Here is a 20370-nt window from a genome sequence, read left to right as displayed (position 1 = left end):
TCCTTCTTTTTCTCAGTTAAGGGTTTATCTTGGAGATTGGTCTATATCAGTATATGAAAAGACTCAAAATTTTTCGTACACGGCGATCCACTGTACAACAGTGCCATCGTTTATCTAACCAACCCCCTGTTGATGGGCATTAAGTTAGGTGGTCTCAGTCTTTTGTTCTTAAAAGTAGTGCTGCAGGGAACAAACTTCCATGTATCACCTTGTCTGTGTGCTGTGTGTCGGAGGGCATGGGCCCTTGTAATTTGACAGTTGTCATAAGTTTCCTCCATAGAAGTAGCCCTGTCGATACTACCAGGAGCAGGGTGATAAGGGCGCCTGCCTCCCCACCCATCTGACGGATGAAAAACACCCTTTCTCGGTAGTTTGGCGGTGCATGCCTCTCAGTCTGAGTGGTATCGGGCATCATTTCATGTATTTTAGAGGCATTATGTTCCTTTTCCTAAGAACTTTGTGCAAAGACCATTGCTCATTTTTCCATAATGTTGGTATTTTTCTTACTGATTTGTAGGAGATGATTGCATGTTGGTAACTTAGTCCGTAATCCGTGGTAAGGGTTGAAATTTTCTTTTCCCAATTTATTCTTATGTTTCATTATCTGTTAGGACTAGGTCCCACTGCTCTTCTGTTTAATACTTTTCCTAATTCTTGTTTATTTTTCTATATGAATTTGAATTTCAGTTTGGGAAGAATTAAAAGGTCAATGATCATTATCATCATTGCTTTTAATTTTTTTCAATAATGCTTTTTCTCGTTTTTATTATTTTAATGAATAGACTTTAAGTAGAATCTACTAGCATAATCTGACACTGGAACATTGTGATCGATCCTTGGCTTTTCTCAGATGTTAAAAATTGTGCATTAGCACTTTGTACTTTTAGATGAGAGAACACAGGAAAGAATTAAGGCTCAGAGATTGCTCTCCTAGGAATAACCCCATGTCTTCTATTCTAGTAAGCAGCAGCCCGCATGATATTTTAGAGTCCTACGTATTAGTTTTTTTCTAACACTGTATAAATACAGAGATTTTTTTTCATCCAACAAAAAATATTAGTCACTTTTTTAGTAAAAGTTGGTTCTCTCGCTTGCAGGGCGGCTTATGGTGTTTCGGAGGAAACGGCCTTCCTTATGCTGAGAGCTTTGGAGAAGTCCCTTCGGCTGCAGTGGAAATGTTCTGCTTAGACGCTTTAGTAAAACATTCTGAGGTAACTTACGTTGTCAAATGCGCTTTGCTTTTATGATCACGTTGAAAAAATTATACAGGTTTATTCAAGGGATGTTATCCTTGTTTATTAAAAAAAGACAAAAGCTTTTGGCTTGTTTTTAAATTTCTGCTTTTCCCCCCATTTAGTTGTTCAAATTGATAATCATGATTTAACAACATTATACGAATTTCATTTTTGCTAAGTATTTCTAAAAATGGATTTAATCTTAATTGCACACAAAGTAGCCTGTTGTCTAAATACAGCATTTACCTTTGAGTTCTGCCGTCTGCCACTGTCTTTCTCAGATCGTTTTTACAAATAGTTACCAGGTAGTCAATTTCCATTGAAATATCTGTCCATGATATGGCAAGATAGAAAAAAAGGAAATATTTGAATAACCACATTTTAACCATAGCATGCATCAATGATTTTTAAACTTTTTGGCATTACGGCAACTTTTTTATTGTGATCATAGTTTGATTTTAAAAAGAAAAAAGTAACAAATTTTGTGGTGCTCAAACATTAATACATAAAAATTCCTCAGGAATCATATTAAAAATGCACATTTCCTGTTCACCTCTAGCAATTTTAATTACTGGACGTGAGGTGGAGTCCAGGAATTCGCATATGTCACAATGTCACAGGCATCCTTGGTGAGGCTGCTGCAGGTTGTTCATCCCATATCGTGAGAAACGTCATCCTAGAGATTTAAACACTCCGGTTTAATTTGGAAACCATGAGACATGGCTCAAAAGCTTGGTGCCCTCTGGTCATCTTTAGTGCCCGCCCGTGGAACTGGGAATCGGGCACAGAGCAGTTGGTCTTTAGTGTCGGACTCCAGACGGGAGTGTGGGACAGCCAGCTTGAGATTCTGCGACTTAACAGCCTGTTGCTGAAGCAGTAGTAGATGTATCTTTAGAAAGTCCAGTACATGGACCATAATAGGTACTTTTCCAGAAGCCTCTCAAGTTATTACATGTCTCAATGTATGTCTAAGATGTATACTTTTAAATGCATGTGAAACAAGATAAAATTTAATAAAAATTTAGAGAATAGTAATTGTTCCATACGTGTGACATGTTGTCATGCCAGTGAGTAAAACTAGTGATAGGAAGAGGAAAGGCCACGCTGGTGACCTTGGCAGACCATAATGACTTGTTGGTCACCTGCCTTACCTTAATACACATATTTCCTTTGGCTTTCTTTTATCTCTTTCTCATTAAAAATTCATATCCCTTTTTCTTTTTCTTTTTACTTGATCTTTTTCTTAAAAAAATATTTTTCACCTCCTAAGTTTAGGCCATCCCCATACCTGTGGGCTTGCATGGGGCAGATGTTACTTATCTCTGTGGGAGTTCCTGGGGCAAGTTTCTCAAGGGTAAAGAACAGTTTTAAGATAATTTCAAGCCAATCAAATAATCACTGTACATTGAATCAATTCTGTAATAATGGCATTGTCAGGTTATATCCAATCAAGAGCTAAATAGAAGAACATTATGAATGAAAATTTCAAAAGTCCTGGTGAGATATGACTTATTTTTTTCAGTGATTTTGAAACAATTTCGAGGTAGATAGGGCTTTGTATATTTATTTAAATAAGCAGAGAGTTTTGGATGTCTTTCTGGGTCTCTGTCCTTGAGCAGGAGCCACCTGGCTGCCCCGTCAGCATGTCGTGTCACCTGGTTAATGAATTCGTACAACATAAAGTGAGCTGTCATTAATTTATTGTACTAGATATCCACACATTGTGATAAAATTGAAGCAAATGGAGGCTTGCAACTGCTTCAGAGGCTGTACCAACTTCACAAGGACTGCCCTAAAGTACAGAGAAATATAATGCGTATCATTGGAAATATGGCTTTGAATGAACATCTTCATTCTTCTATCGTTCAATCAGGTAACAGCTTTATGTACTGAGTATTTTGGATCTCGTCCTGTGTTCTGCCTCCGCCCAACATGATATATTAATTTTTCAGTAGAGTGAAGACTTTTCAGTTATGGGTCCTTAGAGCATGTAGTGACACAAGGAATCGCTTGAGATACGTGGATAATCCACACCTAAGATAAACAGTGTGTGGACAGTTACAGGAGAGCAGTTTCTGCTGATGACCATCTAATTGTTTATATCTTTGATATGGATCATTTTTAGAGACCAAGATCTGGGTGCTAAGTGCGCTTATTGCTCCTGAGGTGTCTTTGTTCTTGGCTTTTTCAGTGGAAAAAGCTAGGGGATATATACAATATACGTACACAGACATACGCATAAGTATACACACACATATGCGCACATGTACAGCTGACCCTCGAACGTCATGGGCTTGGACCGCACAGGCTCACTTACACGCGGATGTTTCTCAACAAGCACCTGTGCTGTTGTAGATCGCGGCCTGGAGTCCGCAGGTACAGAGGGCCGACTGTGCATTGATCTGCGCCATTTTATACAGAGGACTTGGGCATCTGCGGATTTTGGTATCTGCTAGCGGTCCTGGAACCGAACCCCCGCAGACACTGAGGGACAACTTAAACTGGCAGGGAGTCAAAAGTTTTATGTGAGTTTTCGGCTGTATGGGGGCGGTCAGCACCCCTAACCTCTTCATTGTTCAAGGGTCAACTGTACATGCTTATGTTCACGCATACACATATTAGAAGTTAGGAATTTACGTTTAAGAGTGTCTTGATCAGAAGAGGGTTCAGAAACTTCTATAAAGGACCATTTGCTCTGGGTTTTATTTGTTCATCTTTTTATAGATTCTTAAAGTGGAAACTTAGATTACTGATTTTAACCCTTTTTCTTGTTTCAATTGTATATTACTATGTATCGAACCACCCCAAAACTCAATGGTTAAAACAGCAGCCATGTGTTTTGCTCATGAATCTGACATTAGGGCAAGGTTGAGTAGGGATGGCTTATATCTGCTCTCTGCACCATCAGCTGGGGCCGCTCAGCTGTGGGACAGAGGATTTGTCCTACTTTCAAGATTGCTTGCTCAAAGGGCTTGTAAACTGTTACTGGCTATTGGCGCGGAGCTCAGCGGGGCCGGGCCATTGGCGCCTTTCCACATGCGCCTCTCCATGTGGCTTAGGCTTCCTTAAAGAGTGACGGTTGGGTCCCAAGGGCAAATGCCTTGAGAGAAAGCCAGGTATAAGCTCTTTTGTCTGTTATAATCTAGCCCTGGAAGTAACTTCTGCCTGGACTCTTTATCGATTAGGAGCTGGTCACTAAGGCTGGCCCATGGTCAATGGGAGGGGGATTATGGGGGATAGATACCTCTTCACCTCTTGATGAGAATAGCGTCAAAGAATTTGAAGACATATTTTAAAATCACTACAAATTGCTAATACAGATATTTAAAGCTACAAATTTCCTCTAACCTGCTTTAGATGCAGATCTCAAATTTTTGTTATTTCGTATTTTAATCATTCAGTTTGAAATGTTTTCTAATTTCCTTTGTGATTTCTTCTTTGCCTCATGGGTTATTTAAAAGTGTGTTCTGTAAACCCTTAACAAGTATTAAGGGTTTCCTAGATATCATATGTCTCTGATTTCTAATTTAATATTCCATGTCTTCAGAGAACATACCCTGTGTTTTAATCTTTGGAAACTTACTGAGACTCAGTCGATGGCCTACTTTACGGTCTGTCTTGGTGAGTGCTCTGTGTGCACTTGGATAAGTGTAAGTATGTGTAGTGTTAAGTGAAGTGCTCTGTAAACAACGCTTAAACCAAGTTGGCTGATACTGTTTCTCAAATCTTCTCTAGATCTTTACTGAGTTTTGTCTAGTGCTGCGAATTACTAAGAGGTGATTAAATTCTTCAGCTGTGATTGTGAATTTGTCTGTTTCTCCTTTTAGTTCCGTTAGGTTTTTCTTCCCGTGACGTGTTCATTTTTTATTATCACTGGCAATACTTCAAGTCTACTTTGATATTAAAATACTCACATTGGTTTTTTTCTTACGCTTGCTGTTTGCATTGCATATCTTTGATCTTTTTCCTCCTTTTGCTTTCATTTTTCTGTGACTTTAAAAATACATCTTTTATCGACGGTGCATAGTTGGATCTTTTTCCTTAATCCAGTTTGATAATCTTTCTCTTTGAATTATTTAGTCTCTTTGCATCTGATGTAATTATTGTCGTCGTTTGGTCATGTCTGTCATCTTGCTCTTGTTTCCTATTTCCCCCCTCTGGTTTCTTTCTTTTTTCCTCTTTTCCTGGCTTTTTTTTTTTTTTTGGAAGGGGGGTTCCTTGAGTATTTTTGTATTGTATTTCTTTTCTTCTTTTGTTTTTTTATACAATAGTTTCGGTATTTTTTTTAATGGTTGTATCCTTATCAGTCTAGCTTGAATTAGTTTTGTGATACTTCACATATAATGTGAGATTCTTACAATAATGTAATTCACTTTGCATCCCTCGCCACCTTTGTGGTATTGTTATATTTCACTCCTACATGTTACAGATTCATGATACATCATTATTTTTGTTTTAACAGTCAAATGATATTTAAAGAATATTAGAAACAGTTTTTTACTTACACATTTGTAGTAATATCTGGTATTCTTTCTTCTTTTCTATGTATCTAAAGTCCCATCTGATGTTACTTCCCTTGAGCCTAATCATCTGGGTCTGCTGGCAGCAAGTTCTCTGACCTTCCATTTTCTGAACATGAATTATTTCACCTTTATTTTATTATCCAGGGAAAGACATTGTCCATGGATAAATAATTGTGTTGATGGTGCGTCGTCAACACTTTAAATATCCCCTCTTGGCATCCGTTGTCCGATGAGAAGTCACTCCTTATACCACTTTTGTTCTCCTGTATGTAGCGTGTCTTTTTTTTTCTTTGGCTTCTTTTAAGGTTTTTATGTTTGCTATTCAGCAGTTAGACTGTGAAGCGCCTAGGTGTCTTTTTTTATACTTATCCTGTGCAGGGTCCGCTGAGCTCACTGAATCTATGGGTTGATGTTTTTGATCAAATTTGGAAACTTTCCAGCCAGTCTATCTTCAAAAGCTTTTTCTGTTCCTTTTCTCTGTCTTCTCCTTCTGGAACTTCAGTTCTGTTTATTAGATCACTCGATTCCATTCCACAGGTCACTGAGACTGTGTTCACTTCTTTTCAAAAACTTTTTTCTCCCCGTGCTTTGGATGATTTCTATTTTCATTTTCACTGAAGGGGTAGAGAATTGATAAAAATCAGTATTTAAAAAAACAACAACACCCTACCTCTAACGGAAACCTTCCTTTAAGCGAAGCCCAGTCCTATTGGGTGGTTTCAGTGTCTATCACACAGCTCACTGAATACCTTGGCCTCTCCATCTCTATTCCTTGACCTTCTCATTTTCTGTGACCTCCTTCTCTGTTCCCAAGTTGTCCAGTACTCACTGCCATGCTATACCTTGGACCTGGTCATTTCCTGAAATTGCGTCACCTAAAAAAAGCAGTAATTCACCTCTCACCTCTCCGAGCAAACCCTCCTCTCGCTCAAGCTTCTGGTTGCGTCTGCTCCCACAGTGACTGGTTTTCCTCTCTGCCGGAATCTGCTGTCCACTGACCTCCCTACTCCCTCCTAACCATTAGTCCTCTTTATTCTTTTAATTTTATATCCCCTAGACTAATTTCTAAAAACTGTCAAACTTGTCACCATGTCATTAAGTAAGTAGCACTGAGACGACGTAGAAAACAAGACTCATCAGATTTAATGTGAAATGTGAGGAGCACCTGGAAATGTTTAGGCATGCGATGCCGAGAACATTCAGGATATTGTCCTAATTTCAAAACCTTTTTTATTATTAGAAATCCAATCAAAATCCTGCTTAATACAAGAAACATAAGGACATGCAAAGCTCATGTCCCACTTTGTGCTCCCGTGTTACATTGAGAAATGCAACTTGTATGTCATCACGACAGTGTAGTCATTAAGAGAAGGGAACAACTCACAGTCCAGTTTTCTTTATGTCTGCACCTCCTTCTATTAAGTTAAACCATGAACTCTTTCTGGAACCTTAGTTCACACTCACTGCCAGCTGTGAGTCCTCTTCAGTCTTTACCTCCTTCCCGACTCAGCGTAGGTTCCGTCATTTCAGTAACGTCGTTGCCAGTGCCCTAGAACTCTCTCTCCCTCTTATCCTTCTAACACACCCTTGGTCAAGACCCCAACACTAGAAGAAATCTACTTATCTGCTTTTGCTATGGCTGAGCATAGAGTCATTGCAGATTGGTTGTCACTGTGCTTACAAGATTGACAGGTTAAAGGCCCTCTCGGCTACCATGTCCTCCAGTTAACGTTCCCAGCAGGACTATGTTAAACCTTCTTCACTTCTCAAACCTTCCATTTCCCCTCCGTGCAGCAGGTGGCCTCCCCGACTTCAGCGAGCCGATCGAACCCTTTCCCCGCTTGATGACAGTCTGAGCGATTAGTGCCGCATTCAGGAGGTGTGTTCCTTCCTCCAGGCTGGGTTTCCATACTGGCAGAAGCAATGAAGTCTCAGGACATTATGGAGGCCTCGCATGCTGCCAGAACCCTGGCTAACCTAGACCGAGAGACCGTGCAAGAAAAATACCAGGATGGTGTATATGTGCTGCACCCCCAGTATCGCACAAGGTATGGAAGGCCGCTTTGTCCCCGTGGGGACGGAGAGCCTAGAGGGCTTAACATTTTAATTTATTTCTGCACATTTACATGAGTCAAATACCTTATTTACTGAAACAATTTGTCCATAATAACCTCAGAAGAATTGCAGACTCGCAGAAGTATGGAACTGGCTAAATGATCAGGGTTATTTTACACCAGGGGCTTATTTATGTTCAGTAAGATTCGTGCACCTTTTATAACTTGTCACACTTAAACTCTGTATGCCTGTTTCTTTGTTTCGTGGCATTTTCACGTAGATCTAAACTGATTTGGATTGTGGAGGTCGGTCTGGGTGGGAAGGAGATAGGCAATCAGATTAGCCTGGGTCTAGACCTCAAGAGACTGGAAAAGGTTTATGTCAGGTATAAAAGCAGGCCCTGGAACGAGTAAGTTGTAATGAACTTAACTCATGTTCCATCTTAACGTTATTTCCGGTCACTCTTTCTAGTTGTGTCATTACTGAGACAATACAGAAAGGACCACAGTAAAAAAGTCACATATTTCTTGGATTTTCGTTAGGCACTTTAAAATAATAGCTCAGAAAATAGCACCTTTTTTTTTAATTTGAAAAATGGATTGTCTGGTTAATTTCAGTTTATAAATACAATATTTCATATGTGTAGCATAATTGTATGCTGTAAATAGCTTCAAGTAATATACTATTTACTTATTTTTTAAATGTCATATCCAAAGAAAGAATATGTTCTTTTAAAATATCATTTGTTCTGGATGTGGTTCCATAGTGTAGCTGTTAGCATGTCTGCTTTACACGCTGAAAATGCTAGGTTCACGCCCCAGAGGAGCCACAGTCCATGGTCTACGGCCATGCCATCTTGAACAAGCCCAATGTCTGATCTTGGAAGCTAAGCAGTGTTGGGCCTGGTTAGTACTTGGATGGGAGACCACCTAGAAGACCAGGTGCTGTAGGCGTAAATAATAAATATTATTCTATTTTTGATAAGTATTATCCTTGAATCCAAAGCATTATCCAAATTTTTGAAAATCTCTCATCCATGCTGATTTTGAAACTATACTAGCATGTTCTTATTTAACTAACATTTCAAATACTTTTATTGATCTGTGAGATATCCTCACAGAAATCTTTGGAGGGTCATCTGACATGACAGCTGTCACTTCATTGATTTGGTTGGTCCCCCTGGCTAGATATGTCTCCATTTTCAGAGAGCAGTGAAGCACACTGTACATGTCTTGGCCCAAATTCCTTACAGGATTTTTTTTTTTTTTAGCAAACCTGTGCTCGTAAAGCTTCCCTAATTTTTATTATGTGTCATATAAACCTGCTAAGCACCATCTACAGAGAGTGCTGTATAGATTCTTATCAAAACAGTAACACGTTTATTCTGCTTCTCCCGCGTAGTCAGCCCATTAAAGCAGATGTCCTTTTTGTTCATGGCCTGATGGGAGCAGCATTCAAAACGTGGCGGCAGCAGGACAATGACCAGGTTTTAAACGAAAAGGTTTCAGAGGATGAAACCAGGTACACAACGTGTTGGCCCAAGGTAAGGACACGGCCGACTTAGCCAGCGTCACCATCACACACTGCCATGTCACTGGCTGTTGGGGCCTCATTGTGACTTGTTTATTTTTCTTTTTTATACTGGATTTTTTTTCCATGCAGTTTTTCTTTCCCTTAGGGACACTCGTGGTATGTTACATGAACAGCTGGGCTTGTCACCCTGTGTTGTGTAATTTAGAGTACAGTTTATATTTCTAAAAGAATATTCTAGTAAGTGAAAAACAGGCAAGGGCCAGTAATCGTTCACTTTCATTAAAAATGTAATATAATAAATAATACATTCATAATAATTGGCTCATTCTATGATTTTAATAATTATAAAAATAGAAAGACTTTGAAGAATACTTTGGATTTTTTTGACATTATTTCTTCCAGAGAGCCTTAACCCTGGGGTGAATTCATTGACTTAATCTAAAGCTCAGTGAAAATTGATGCTGCGACTCTGTGTTAATAGCTTCCAAAGCTTTGTCCCACTGCTGCTTATTCACCTTCAGAAAGGCTTATCGAGCAGAAAGAACAGTTTGTGCTGTCTGGTGACAGTGAAGTACGGAGATGACAACAGATCGCGGATCCAGAGACAGAACCGCGACTGTAATTAGTATCTCTGAGTTCTCAGGCCAGGTCCCTAACCGTCATACACGCGGTCTGTCCTGAGAGCACAGCTTTCTGTGGAGAGCTTTCAGAAAGCCCATCTGATCTAGACTGCAGAGACAGGCCCCGCGCTTGGCTGTCGCAGATTAAAACTGAGAATATTCTCTTGAAACCTGTATTGGGCTTATGCTGTAAATATCAATCCCACCTTGTGACCAGAGACATAAAAAGATAAAATGCTGAAGTCGTTTTTCTAGTCACCTTTATACTTTACTGCAGTGTGATCTTTAACTAGTCATCAATATTACAAGAGCCCTTTAGTTATGAATTTTAATTACTAGGAAATAATCGGGGCAGTGGAAATTTACGTATGTTCTTTCATACCTTTAATTTTACATAGACGTGGTTAGCAAGAGACTGTCCCAGTCTCCGGATCATATCTGTGGAGTACGACACCAGCCTGAGCGACTGGAGGGCAAGGTGCCCGATGGAAAGGTAACGAGAAGCTTTGGGAGGGTGAGGGGGCCTCCGGGGTGCAGGGGAGTCTTATCTTCGGATGCCACAGACGGGATTTTCTTAGGAAAAATGAACCTAACCTTATCTTTCTAGGAGGAGTTAGCGATAAATAAATGTTTGAAAATTACTTATTTTGAATTCTGATTCTAACAGCTTTCTGGTATTTCTGAGTAACCAAAGTGACGAAAGCTTAATGCTTGCAGCGTAAATACAAACAATGGCTAAATGGCAATGACAGCTGGCTTGATAAACTCACAAAAGAGATGGTCTTGTTGTCAGGCCACGTAATGAGAAAGAACACGTGTCCTAAGAGGTGCTGTCGGTGGGAGACCTAAGTTTGACCTGAGAAAATTGCCAGCCACATATTATGTGCTCAGACAATGCTCGTTTAGTGAACGAACGGCTCGTTTTGGGCTTGAGATATTCCCAGCTATCTCACTGTGACTGTTGGAAGAAGGGAACAAGCGATTGCAGGAATCAAGCAGAGAGAATAGGGAGTATCCCTGACTTTAAATGTACCATTGGTCCAGTACACACAAGTTCTTGCCTTAAAAAGTGGGTAGCAAAATTTGGTGGCGGACCGATAGCCTGTCACACCTGCTGTTTCGTTTTGTTCAGAAAGTCCATCGCGTTCCGGAGCAACGAGCTTCTCAGGAAGCTCCGAGCGGCGGGCGTCGGAGACAGGCCGGTGATCTGGGTGTCGCACAGCATGGGCGGTGAGTGCGTTTCATTCTGGGATGCGGGTGGCGAGGGTAGTGTCAGCCCTCGGGACTAACCTGAGGTATTGCAGCTGTTTTACTTCATAGTGACCCTTTTCCCCCCTAAATTAATGTTTTAGGCTATGGCTGGTTTTTAAATTACTATTCTCCTTCCATGCTATTTCTTTTTCTAGAAGGGGACAACTAGTAACAAACCATATAAAAGGGATGTGAGTTTGACAACTTAGTGAATAAACATCAGAAGCAGTCCGTGGCTTATACAAGCCTGACCCGTAACGATCCCTCGACGTTCCTGGAGGGTCACAGGGCTCCCCTTCCTTCCTTGCACCCCAACCATTGCAGAGTCCATTATTGCTCTGATGCCCACAACCGCAGCCCCTTTGTGCCTGCTTCCCCGGGTCCCGCAGGTGTCGCCTTGCGGGTCCCTGTGCTTGCTTGCTAAACGACATCCGCTCCTCCTGCCCCTCGCCCCAGTCCAGCTCTAAATTCTCACCACCCACCTTCAGAGGGTCTTCCTGCAGCCTCTGCCTAGTTTATCTGATGAAGCGCAGGGCTGCTGGCCGAGTCCAAGTGTTTTGCTGAGAGAAAGGTAGATGTCACCTTTTGTGTCCTCAGAGATCCAGTGTCACCATCTGTGTGACCTTTGTGTTTCGCTACTGGCTCCAGGCCCGGTGTGGAGAGACAGAAGGTGTCTGTCTAGGTGCGGTTTCCCATAGAAGCTTTTTCCCATGGTGGATGAGCTTTACGGGACTGTGTGTTTCTTGAATGCTGGTACTATCCTGTGGAGTGGGCATCTGTGGGCTGTTGGGGGCAGGTCGGGGGGGCTGGCTGCTGCTTAGTTGCTTCACTGATGGACACCACTATGGCAGTGCCTGATACTCCTTCTGTGGGACAGCACATTCTGTGATACAAGGTCTAGAATTTTACTTGTTTATAGGTAAGCCTCTAGTCTAGAGGATGAGTGTTATCAAGTGCTAATATTTTAAGGCCTTGTTTATTGGACTACAGAGAATTATTGTGTAAACTTTTTAAAGAAAGCATCTCTCCGTATTTCTTGTTTTGCCTTTTTGGGGTGGAGGGTGCGGGGGGGCGGGCAAAGGTGCAGTTAAGAATAATAGAGGGAAGAAAAATAGCCTTGGCACTGTTTTCTTTCTTCTCTGTGGCTAGGTCTTCTTGTCAAAAAGATGCTGCTAGAAGCCTCTCGGAAGCCAGAACTGAGTACCGTTATAAACAACACCAGAGGGATGATTTTCTATAGCGTCCCCCACCACGGGTCGCATCTGGCGGAGTACTCTGTCAACGTTCGCTATCTGCTCTTTCCCTCTTTGGAAGTCAAGGAACTCAGCAAGGGTAATACTCTGTCACAGAGGAAGCTGGGATTGTCATCAGTTACGGAGGGAAAAAAGGCAGTTTCTAACTTGACTGTTTCATCTCATTATTTGTATATGAATTGTGTTTAGACTGTCATGAAACATTTTTAGTTTGGACTTTTTCTTTGGTACCTTCCCTTTCCGTTCTTAAGCCATTTGTTCAAATATAAAAAAATTTTACTATTAATTATTTAAAAACTTAAAAGTTATATGTTTTAAATCTTACCAATGAGTTTCCATAAGTTTGGAAAATCAACTGTTAAAATATACACAAGCTTTTAAGATTTTCAGCGTATTGACTATAAAGCACTATATATTTGATTAATAAGCATTCTTTTCTAGAATACCCGTTCATCAGAATTTGGAGCCTCTGGCCTGAGCCTTAATATGCCAGTTTTTTTTGCTAGCCTTTCTCTGTGTTCTGCTTTATCTTCTAAACCTTATGTTAAATTTTATTTTCCATAAGCTCTTCCTTGTTCTTTGGTCCATTATCTTTTGAAATCATTTGAAGATACTAATTAGGGGATTTTTAAAAAGTTCCTCTCTGCTTCTTCCCTGAGTTCTCTTTCTCCTGTGCTCAGGTTTTGTTTGCTGTTGGGTCTGCCTCTTTTAGGTCTCAGGCTTTCCTCGAATAGCTGGTGCTTCTTGGTTGTCCTGTCATAGTGGAGGCTGCGGGACAGAAAGGGGTGGGCACACTGGGGACCCCTGAGACACACACACCGAACTGCCTTGGGTTTGCTTCCTCTCCACCTGAGGCTGCCTCTCAGTTCTCGGTGGTTTTAGCTTTTTACTCACCTTAAAGGCTTCCTAGGAATGAGATAAAATAAGCCACCATCTTGAATCAGAACCCTCATTTCCTCTCTAAATTTAGAAGGTTAATGCATTTTTTTTAAAGGAATTGGATAAAAAGAACTTGCCATAATCTTATTCTCTATAATTTTACAGATTCTCCTGCACTTAAAACACTACAGGATGATTTTCTGGAGTTTGCTAAAGACAAAAACTTCCAGGTGCTGAATTTTGTAGAAACACTGCCAACCTCCATTGGTAGCATGATCAAACTCCATGTGGTTCCCGTGGAATCAGCAGGTACTCGCTCGTTTGAAACTTGTTGGCCATTAGATGGCGGGTTGGTGGTACCTAGCATTTAATCATAAATGTCAGTTTGTGTATTCAGTTTTTCGGTTTTAGGAGAGCTTTATGAAGATCTAGATTCCAGTTATTAACTTCAGCCATAGATAAAATTTCTCTGCAAACATGTAACTTTGGCATTACCCCTCTCCTTCATTTAACTGATTAGATGTTAAAGGTTATTTGGCTAACTCTAAATTAGTCATCAGCATTGAACCTTGTTGTATTAAGGTGAGAATACAAATACAAAGCCCTTCTGTCAGCTAGACTAAAAGGGGCATTTCACATAAAGACATAACCGCATGTAGAAACCTCAAAAAAATCAACTAAAGAACCTTTAGTAAATATATGGAAGAAAAACGAAACATATTTAAGCGACTAAGATTTCAATGGAAAAAAGCTAGTGTTAAAAGTACAGTCTCTTCACAATCCTGAAGTTGAGGGAAACGAGCGGCATCTGCCACTTTGGTGCGTATTACAGGCTCTCGGGGGCGGGGCCCAAGTCCTGGTTCTTTTCTTTAGCACGCCCTGCGTAGCAGGCGACCCACTCCTTTCACTCCCTGGAACGCGGCTTGCTTGTCAGACCCTTTTCTGATCCCCCCTGAGGCTGGGTCAGGTGCCGCCCCGGTAGCGTCGACCATGCAGAGAGAGCTACTTGCAGCCACGGACAGTGTGTATCTGGAGCACCTTCCACATGGTTCTTTGGTTTGCATAATAAGTTTTGTCCTGACCTCGTTATATATTATCTAAATAAAATGTAAAAGTCTTAGTATTCTGTAGTGGAACCCAAAGAGGCTTTGCCTTAAAGCCATACGTCATAGGGTGTGGAGTTACTATTTAGTAGCTGAGGGACTTGAAGAGGTCAAGGAACAGCTGCTGGGTGTTAAACAAAACAAAACTGGAAGCTAAAAGCAAAGTTAATACTGTGGGCGAGCTGCTTGTAGTGACGTGACTGTCTGAACCTGCTTTCGTGTCACCAGCAGGCTTGTCTTCCTCCCTCACCTAGCTGGCACCACTAGCACCTCTTGTCACTTCCATGTAGGCAGCTCTGTGAGGCTCAAGCAAACCTCTGAGGCACTAATCATCTCCCCTGGGTGGAGTGATCGCAGCAGTCCGGGTGTAGAACGGGTCCTCTGTGAGCCGTTCCATGCTTTTATCAGGACACGGGAGCTCATTAGCAAGTTTATAATACAAACCTTAGAAAAAGTGAAATAATTTAGTAATAACCTGCAGATGTATAAAAGTTTTGAAGATAGTGCTCAGGCTCTGTTCGCTATTAAGAAGGCCAGAACACATACAAAGAATTCATGAGAAGCATAAATTATAGCTCCTGAGAACTCATTCCGGTGTGATCAGACTTCAGGTTCCATTATCTTAAGTTCCTTATTATAACTGAATCAGTATTTAGAACAACCCGTTTAGCCTCTTTCAACATTGACAGGGGAAGTTTACATTTTTATTTAGATTTTATTGACATTTTTGTTTCCTTCAGATTTAGGCATTGGAGATCTAATTCCTGTGGATGTTAACCATTTGAACATTTGTAAGCCAGAGAAAAAGGATGCTTTTTTGTACCAACGTACCTTACGATTCATCCGTGAAACGTTAGCCAAAGACCTTGAAAACTGACAGTTGTCTTCCATTTTTTATATGTGAACAGAGTGCAAGAAACTTGGTGTTCTCTTCCTCTTTCTAAGCAATCGTGCACACACACTCATGATGCCATCGATGAGGTCCGGAATATGTTGCAGGCAACAGTATTCTGTAAAGCACAAACAGAAGTGGCAGGCAGAGAGTGAAGGGTAGACTGGATTCTTTTAACTTTTATGTCTCTTACAGTGTTGTCCCAGGTGACATAGAGCAAGCTGCTATGGATAGAGATGCCTCTGTCACCTGTAACTGTCTGTGGCTTAAGCTGGAGGAGCACTGATGGCTTCTGAAGGGATAGGAGTCGTCAGCTCACCATAAAAATGCCATTTGGAGAGTACCTAGAATGGAGAGGAGAATGAACCAGAACATAAGATTGTTTTTGTTCTGGGTTTCGATGTACTGTAAATGTTTTTAAACATCACGGAAAACCTTTGTCGAACACGTTAACTTTGTTAGACCTGCTCTCACCCATGGGTCAGTTCCTTGTAAGTTTTTATTTTCATATTGCTGGGGACAAATATTTCTCCTTTAAAAAAAATCCCAGCTTATAGTAATTCTTTCCAGACTTTAGCTACCTATACTTGTAACTTTTTCCAGATAAAGTAGCTAATCCACTATTGATCAGGGTGTGAAACAAAACTATTCTAAGTTGTTATATATGTTAGCAATACTTAGTATCAAGATTCTCAGATTCTCTTTAGCTAAATAGAATATACCTTTTCTTCTTGCTCATTTGGAAATGGTAGTAATTGAACTCCAGCATGGGAGAGATAGGACATCATGTTGCTGACTTTTTCTTTTTAAATAACATTATTGAGATGTCAATTCACATACCATAAAATTCACCCTTTTAAATATACGGTTCATTGATTTTCAGTATATTTACCGAGTTGTACAACCATCACCACTATCTAATTTCAGAACATTTTATCGTCCCCCAGAATAACCCGGAACTATTAACTGTCACTCCATGTCCATGCTTCCTGTTCCCGCCCCCGGCAAACACTAATCAGCTTTCTGTCTCTCTGGATTTGCCTGTTGTGGACATTTCATATAAATGGAATCATACAATATGTGCCCCTCTGGGTCTGGCTTCCTCTTAGCATAACGTTCAAGGTTCATCCACGATGTAGCATTATTAGTGCTTCATTCCCTTTTGTGGCCAAGTAATATTCCACTGCATGGATATACCACATTCATTTATGCCTTCATCGGTTGATAGACATTTTTTTCTTTTGGCTGTTATGCTGCTGTTAACACTGATGCACATTTTTTTGTGTGTGGATGTATGCTGTTGATGCTCCTGGCCGTGTTCTAGGAGTGGAGTTGCTGACTCATATTAAGCGTCTGTTTACTAATTTGACGGTGGACATTTGTAGAATGGCAGTCAGAGCTAAGACGAGCGCAGCCTCTGAGTGTGAACCCTACCAACATCTGATTGCTTAATTATGCAGCAGCCTAACAAGTGAGTTAACCAGTTTTATACAGATACAGCGAACGCGATGGTTAGCTAACACCAGTAAGTTCGCTAACAGTGGCGCTAGTTAATGGGATGCCATGGGAAGAATGCGTAGATACGTTTGGTTTATTTTCTGTTTCTTATGAACCATGGCAGATAATGAGCAGTTTCAGCCATGGTTTAACTTAAGGGTAATGGAATGAAAGTACACTCTGTTAAAATCTCGACATAGCTGTTATAGCTGTGCTTTAAAGATAAGGTCTGGGAGAAAGATCTAGTGTATTGTTAAATTAACTGTAGTTTTCAGGCAAGTCACTGAACATTTTTATTCTATGAATTGACTATGATGTACACAGGTTCACTTCATCAGTTTTGTGACATTTAAGTCAGCAATGTTTTCAAATAATCACTGCCTGAACACAAAGTATGAAAACATGTATTTAAAATAGTTTTAAATTTAGACCATCAATAAAATGGTTCTCCTAGTTCAGTCAGCTTTGTTTAAATATCCTTTCTGGAAAAAAATTTCAGTGAAGCTATATATTGCCTCTCCCCTCATTTGAAAAGTCACTTTAAAAGATCTGTGTAAGAGGGAAGTAAACTATATAGGCGTTACAAAACACAGTTCTGAAAGCAAGCTGTAAATAAAGCTAGGATGAGAATGAGAAGTCACTTATCCTTACTTACACCCCTTTCACTTCTTAATCACATTTCCCCCAAACCTGCTGGATTACATTAACCCTAAATCTCAAAGGCACTGAGTTCCCTTTACCCCCCAGTGTCTCGATCAGATGTAACCACAGAAAGTGTCAAACTACAAAATGGAGCATCAGACCTTTCTTGACAGCGTCTCGACCACTCACCCAGGGCCGCGCTGGCAGCCGGGATATGGTGGAGGGTGCAGGCCTCTGCCTGGTGACAACGCTTGAGTGTGGTGGGCACCGGCATTTATTTCCTATTGAGAAAAACAGTGATTATATTTCTTTTGAACTTGGTTCATATTCACAATGCCCCTCAAATTCTAATTCCTCAAGTGAGTTTTAGGCATACCTTCTGAATTTTCATCCCTTTGTAATATCAAATGCATTGTATGATGTGGAGTTTTATTGACATTTGGTATAAAAATTATGTCCATGAAAAAACTTTAACGTGTTCAATAAATGTCATTTTAAAATACTACAACTGATTGTGCCTTTATATTGGATGTCGAACACTCCCAAAAGCAATCACTTAAAATCTGTTAGAAATATGCTTTATAAAAGGTCGCATTATAAATTACCTTAACAAACCAGAAGAGGTAGTTCAGTTTAATATCTAAGAAACTTTCAAATTTAGAATGAGTCATTCTTGTGAAATTCCAGTTTCTTGTTTGCTTTCAGCTTGGCCTTGGAGTTCAGCCCCTGGTCCCAGCGTTCGGGAACACTCAGCTTGCTAGAACCTTTGAGTTTTAGTTTAATCCAGACTTCGCGTCAGGATGGTTAAGGCTAATGAAAGCGCCAAGTGCACTGATTCCTAGGGCCATTAAAGGATGTGAACGCCCTCCCCAAGCATAAAAGGTTTTTGTCGTACATATGTCTGTAATTGAGAGTTCAAAATATTTTGACATCTGGGATTATTAGATTAAAACATTTTTTAAAGTTCTAGCTCAAGACTGTGACACAGGAGACTCCTGAACTCACCTGTTTCCGTGGACTGAATGTACCGGTACATGTGGAGCAGTTCCCTCTGCACGAAATTCAGAAACTAGCTGAGCGGATGAGGAAACGCCCACATCGAAGTGGGTGGGGAAGGCCGGGACGCACACAATTCTCAGCTCCTCCCTGAGGGGTGAAGGGTTCGGTCCACCTTTTAAGACTTCCACCTGAAGGATGTGCCCCCAAAGCTCTGAAAGCCAACAGGGCTTGTATCCATGACACCCACGAGACCACAGCTAAGCAGCAGTTTTTAATGGGCTTGCAAGGACTCACCATGGCTCCCCCGGGCTTGGTTCAGAGGCAGCGGAGATGAACCTCCATCCCCGGTCTTTCCCTAAAGGAGACCTCTGTGTGTGTCTCAGCTGCAGCCTGCGGGTCAGGCGTCTCGTTTAGCACACATCCACAGGCTCATGCTCCCTGGAGACTGGTGAGGCCCGTGGGTGCTGCCTTCAGGTTCTCCCTCCAGCCCACTCCAGGTCGCCGGTATCTCCTTGGAAGAAGCATGCACACGTGTCTGGTGCCCTGGCTTTGGTGACCACTGCCCAGTGGTCCCTGGCTGTAGTGGCCACTGGGGCATGTGTTTGTGGGTCCCACAGGGCTGTAGCAGACAAACAGTTCTCAACCTTCTATCCACCCAGGATCCAGTGCAGAGGGAGCAGGCAGAAACACCCATCTCCCAGTCTATCTGAAAGAGGTCTCTGCATACTTTAAAAGCTGCTGTCTGAGGACCCAGCCTCCAATCAGCCTGCACCTAGGTGCTCGCTGAGAACACACACACACACACACACACACACTCTGGAACACCGATGGTCTTGGCAGATCTTCAACTCCTGAGGACCACTGAGAACAAAGATGACAGCCTGGTCAATCATGGCTATTTAAGAGACAACCAAGAACTCCGTGGGATGAATGACAAGGTTCATCTCCTACATGAGACCACCCATTCAAGACTGGGGAAAGTGGCTCTTTAATGCACAAAAACCAAGAGAGTCGGAAAATGGAGAGGAATGTTTTTCAAACAAAAGTACAAGATAAAACTCCAGAAACAGACCTTCATGAAATGGAGGTAAATGATTGGCCTAAGAGTTCAAAATAATAAAGATGCTCACCAAAGTTAGGAGAATAATGCATAAACGAGTAAGAATTTCAACAACGAAATGAAGTACCAAACAAATCCCAGAGCTGAAGAAGACAGTAACTGAAATGAAAAATTCAATAGAGAGATTCGGTGGCAGAGCAGGTCATATGGAGGAAAGGATCAGCAAACAAAGTGGAATTCATCCCGTTAGAGCAAGAATAGAAAAGAGTGAAAAAGAGCAAAGATAGTGCCGAGAACTTAGGAGACACCAGCAGGCAGCCCAATATTTGTATTATAAGGGTCCCAGAAGGAAAAGAGAAAGGGGCAGAAAGCTTACTCAAAGTAACGATGGCTGAAATCTTCCCTCACTCAGAAGCCCAGAGAATTCCAAAGAAGATGAATCCAAAGAGAGCCACACTAAGAAACATTCTAATTGCCAAAAATTAAAGACAAGGAGAATCTTAAAAGCGGCAAGAGAAAAACAACTTGTTATATTCAAGAGGACTCCCATAAGATCATAGGCTGATTTTTAAGCAGAAACTTGGCAGGCCAGAAGGTGGCATGGTATCTTCCAAGTGGTGAAAGAAAAACAGTTGCCAATGGAGAATACCCGGCAAAGTCGTTCTTCAGATAGTTTCCCAGAAGAGCAAGAGCTGAAGGTGTGCGTCACCACTAGACCAGCCTTACGAGAAATGTTAAAGGGACTTCTTTAAGCTGAAACAGGATGGTAGTAATAGGAAGACATAAAAGCATAAATCTCACTGGTAAAGGTAAATAGATAAATCCAGA

The 20370-nt window shown here is 41.2% G+C and overlaps 1 protein-coding gene and 1 pseudogene across 12 annotated transcripts in view; both read left to right on the top strand.

The window, feature by feature from the left end:
* SERAC1 (serine active site containing 1) overlaps positions 1-17991 on the top strand; it is a 51106-nt gene extending 33115 nt beyond the window's left edge. For 10 of the 12 annotated variants that reach the window (XM_039873889.1, XM_039873891.1, XM_039873887.1 and 7 more), the window contains 9 exons: positions 1098-1211; positions 2946-3108; positions 7656-7806; positions 9215-9356; positions 10365-10459; positions 11099-11196; positions 12367-12549; positions 13515-13658; positions 15193-17991. In XM_039873889.1, coding sequence (XP_039729823.1) covers positions 1098-1211; positions 2946-3108; positions 7656-7806; positions 9215-9356; positions 10365-10459; positions 11099-11196; positions 12367-12549; positions 13515-13658; positions 15193-15329 — 1227 coding nt within the window. In that variant the 3' untranslated portion in view covers positions 15330-17991. The remainder of the gene's footprint in view (positions 1-1097; positions 1212-2945; positions 3109-7655; positions 7807-9214; positions 9357-10364; positions 10460-11098; positions 11197-12366; positions 12550-13514; positions 13659-15192) is intronic. The other 2 variants (XM_039873892.1, XM_039873894.1) reach the window with 2 other exon arrangements.
* LOC120611489 (uncharacterized) lies at positions 8652-8766 on the top strand (annotated as a pseudogene).
* Positions 17992-20370: the final 2379 nt, after the last annotated feature.

This window comes from Pteropus medius, unplaced genomic scaffold (genome assembly GCF_902729225.1).
Source record: "Pteropus medius unplaced genomic scaffold, Ma_sr-lr_union100, whole genome shotgun sequence".
Lineage (NCBI taxonomy): Eukaryota > Metazoa > Chordata > Mammalia > Chiroptera > Pteropodidae > Pteropus > Pteropus medius.
This window is presented reverse-complemented; position numbering and strand designations above follow the sequence as displayed.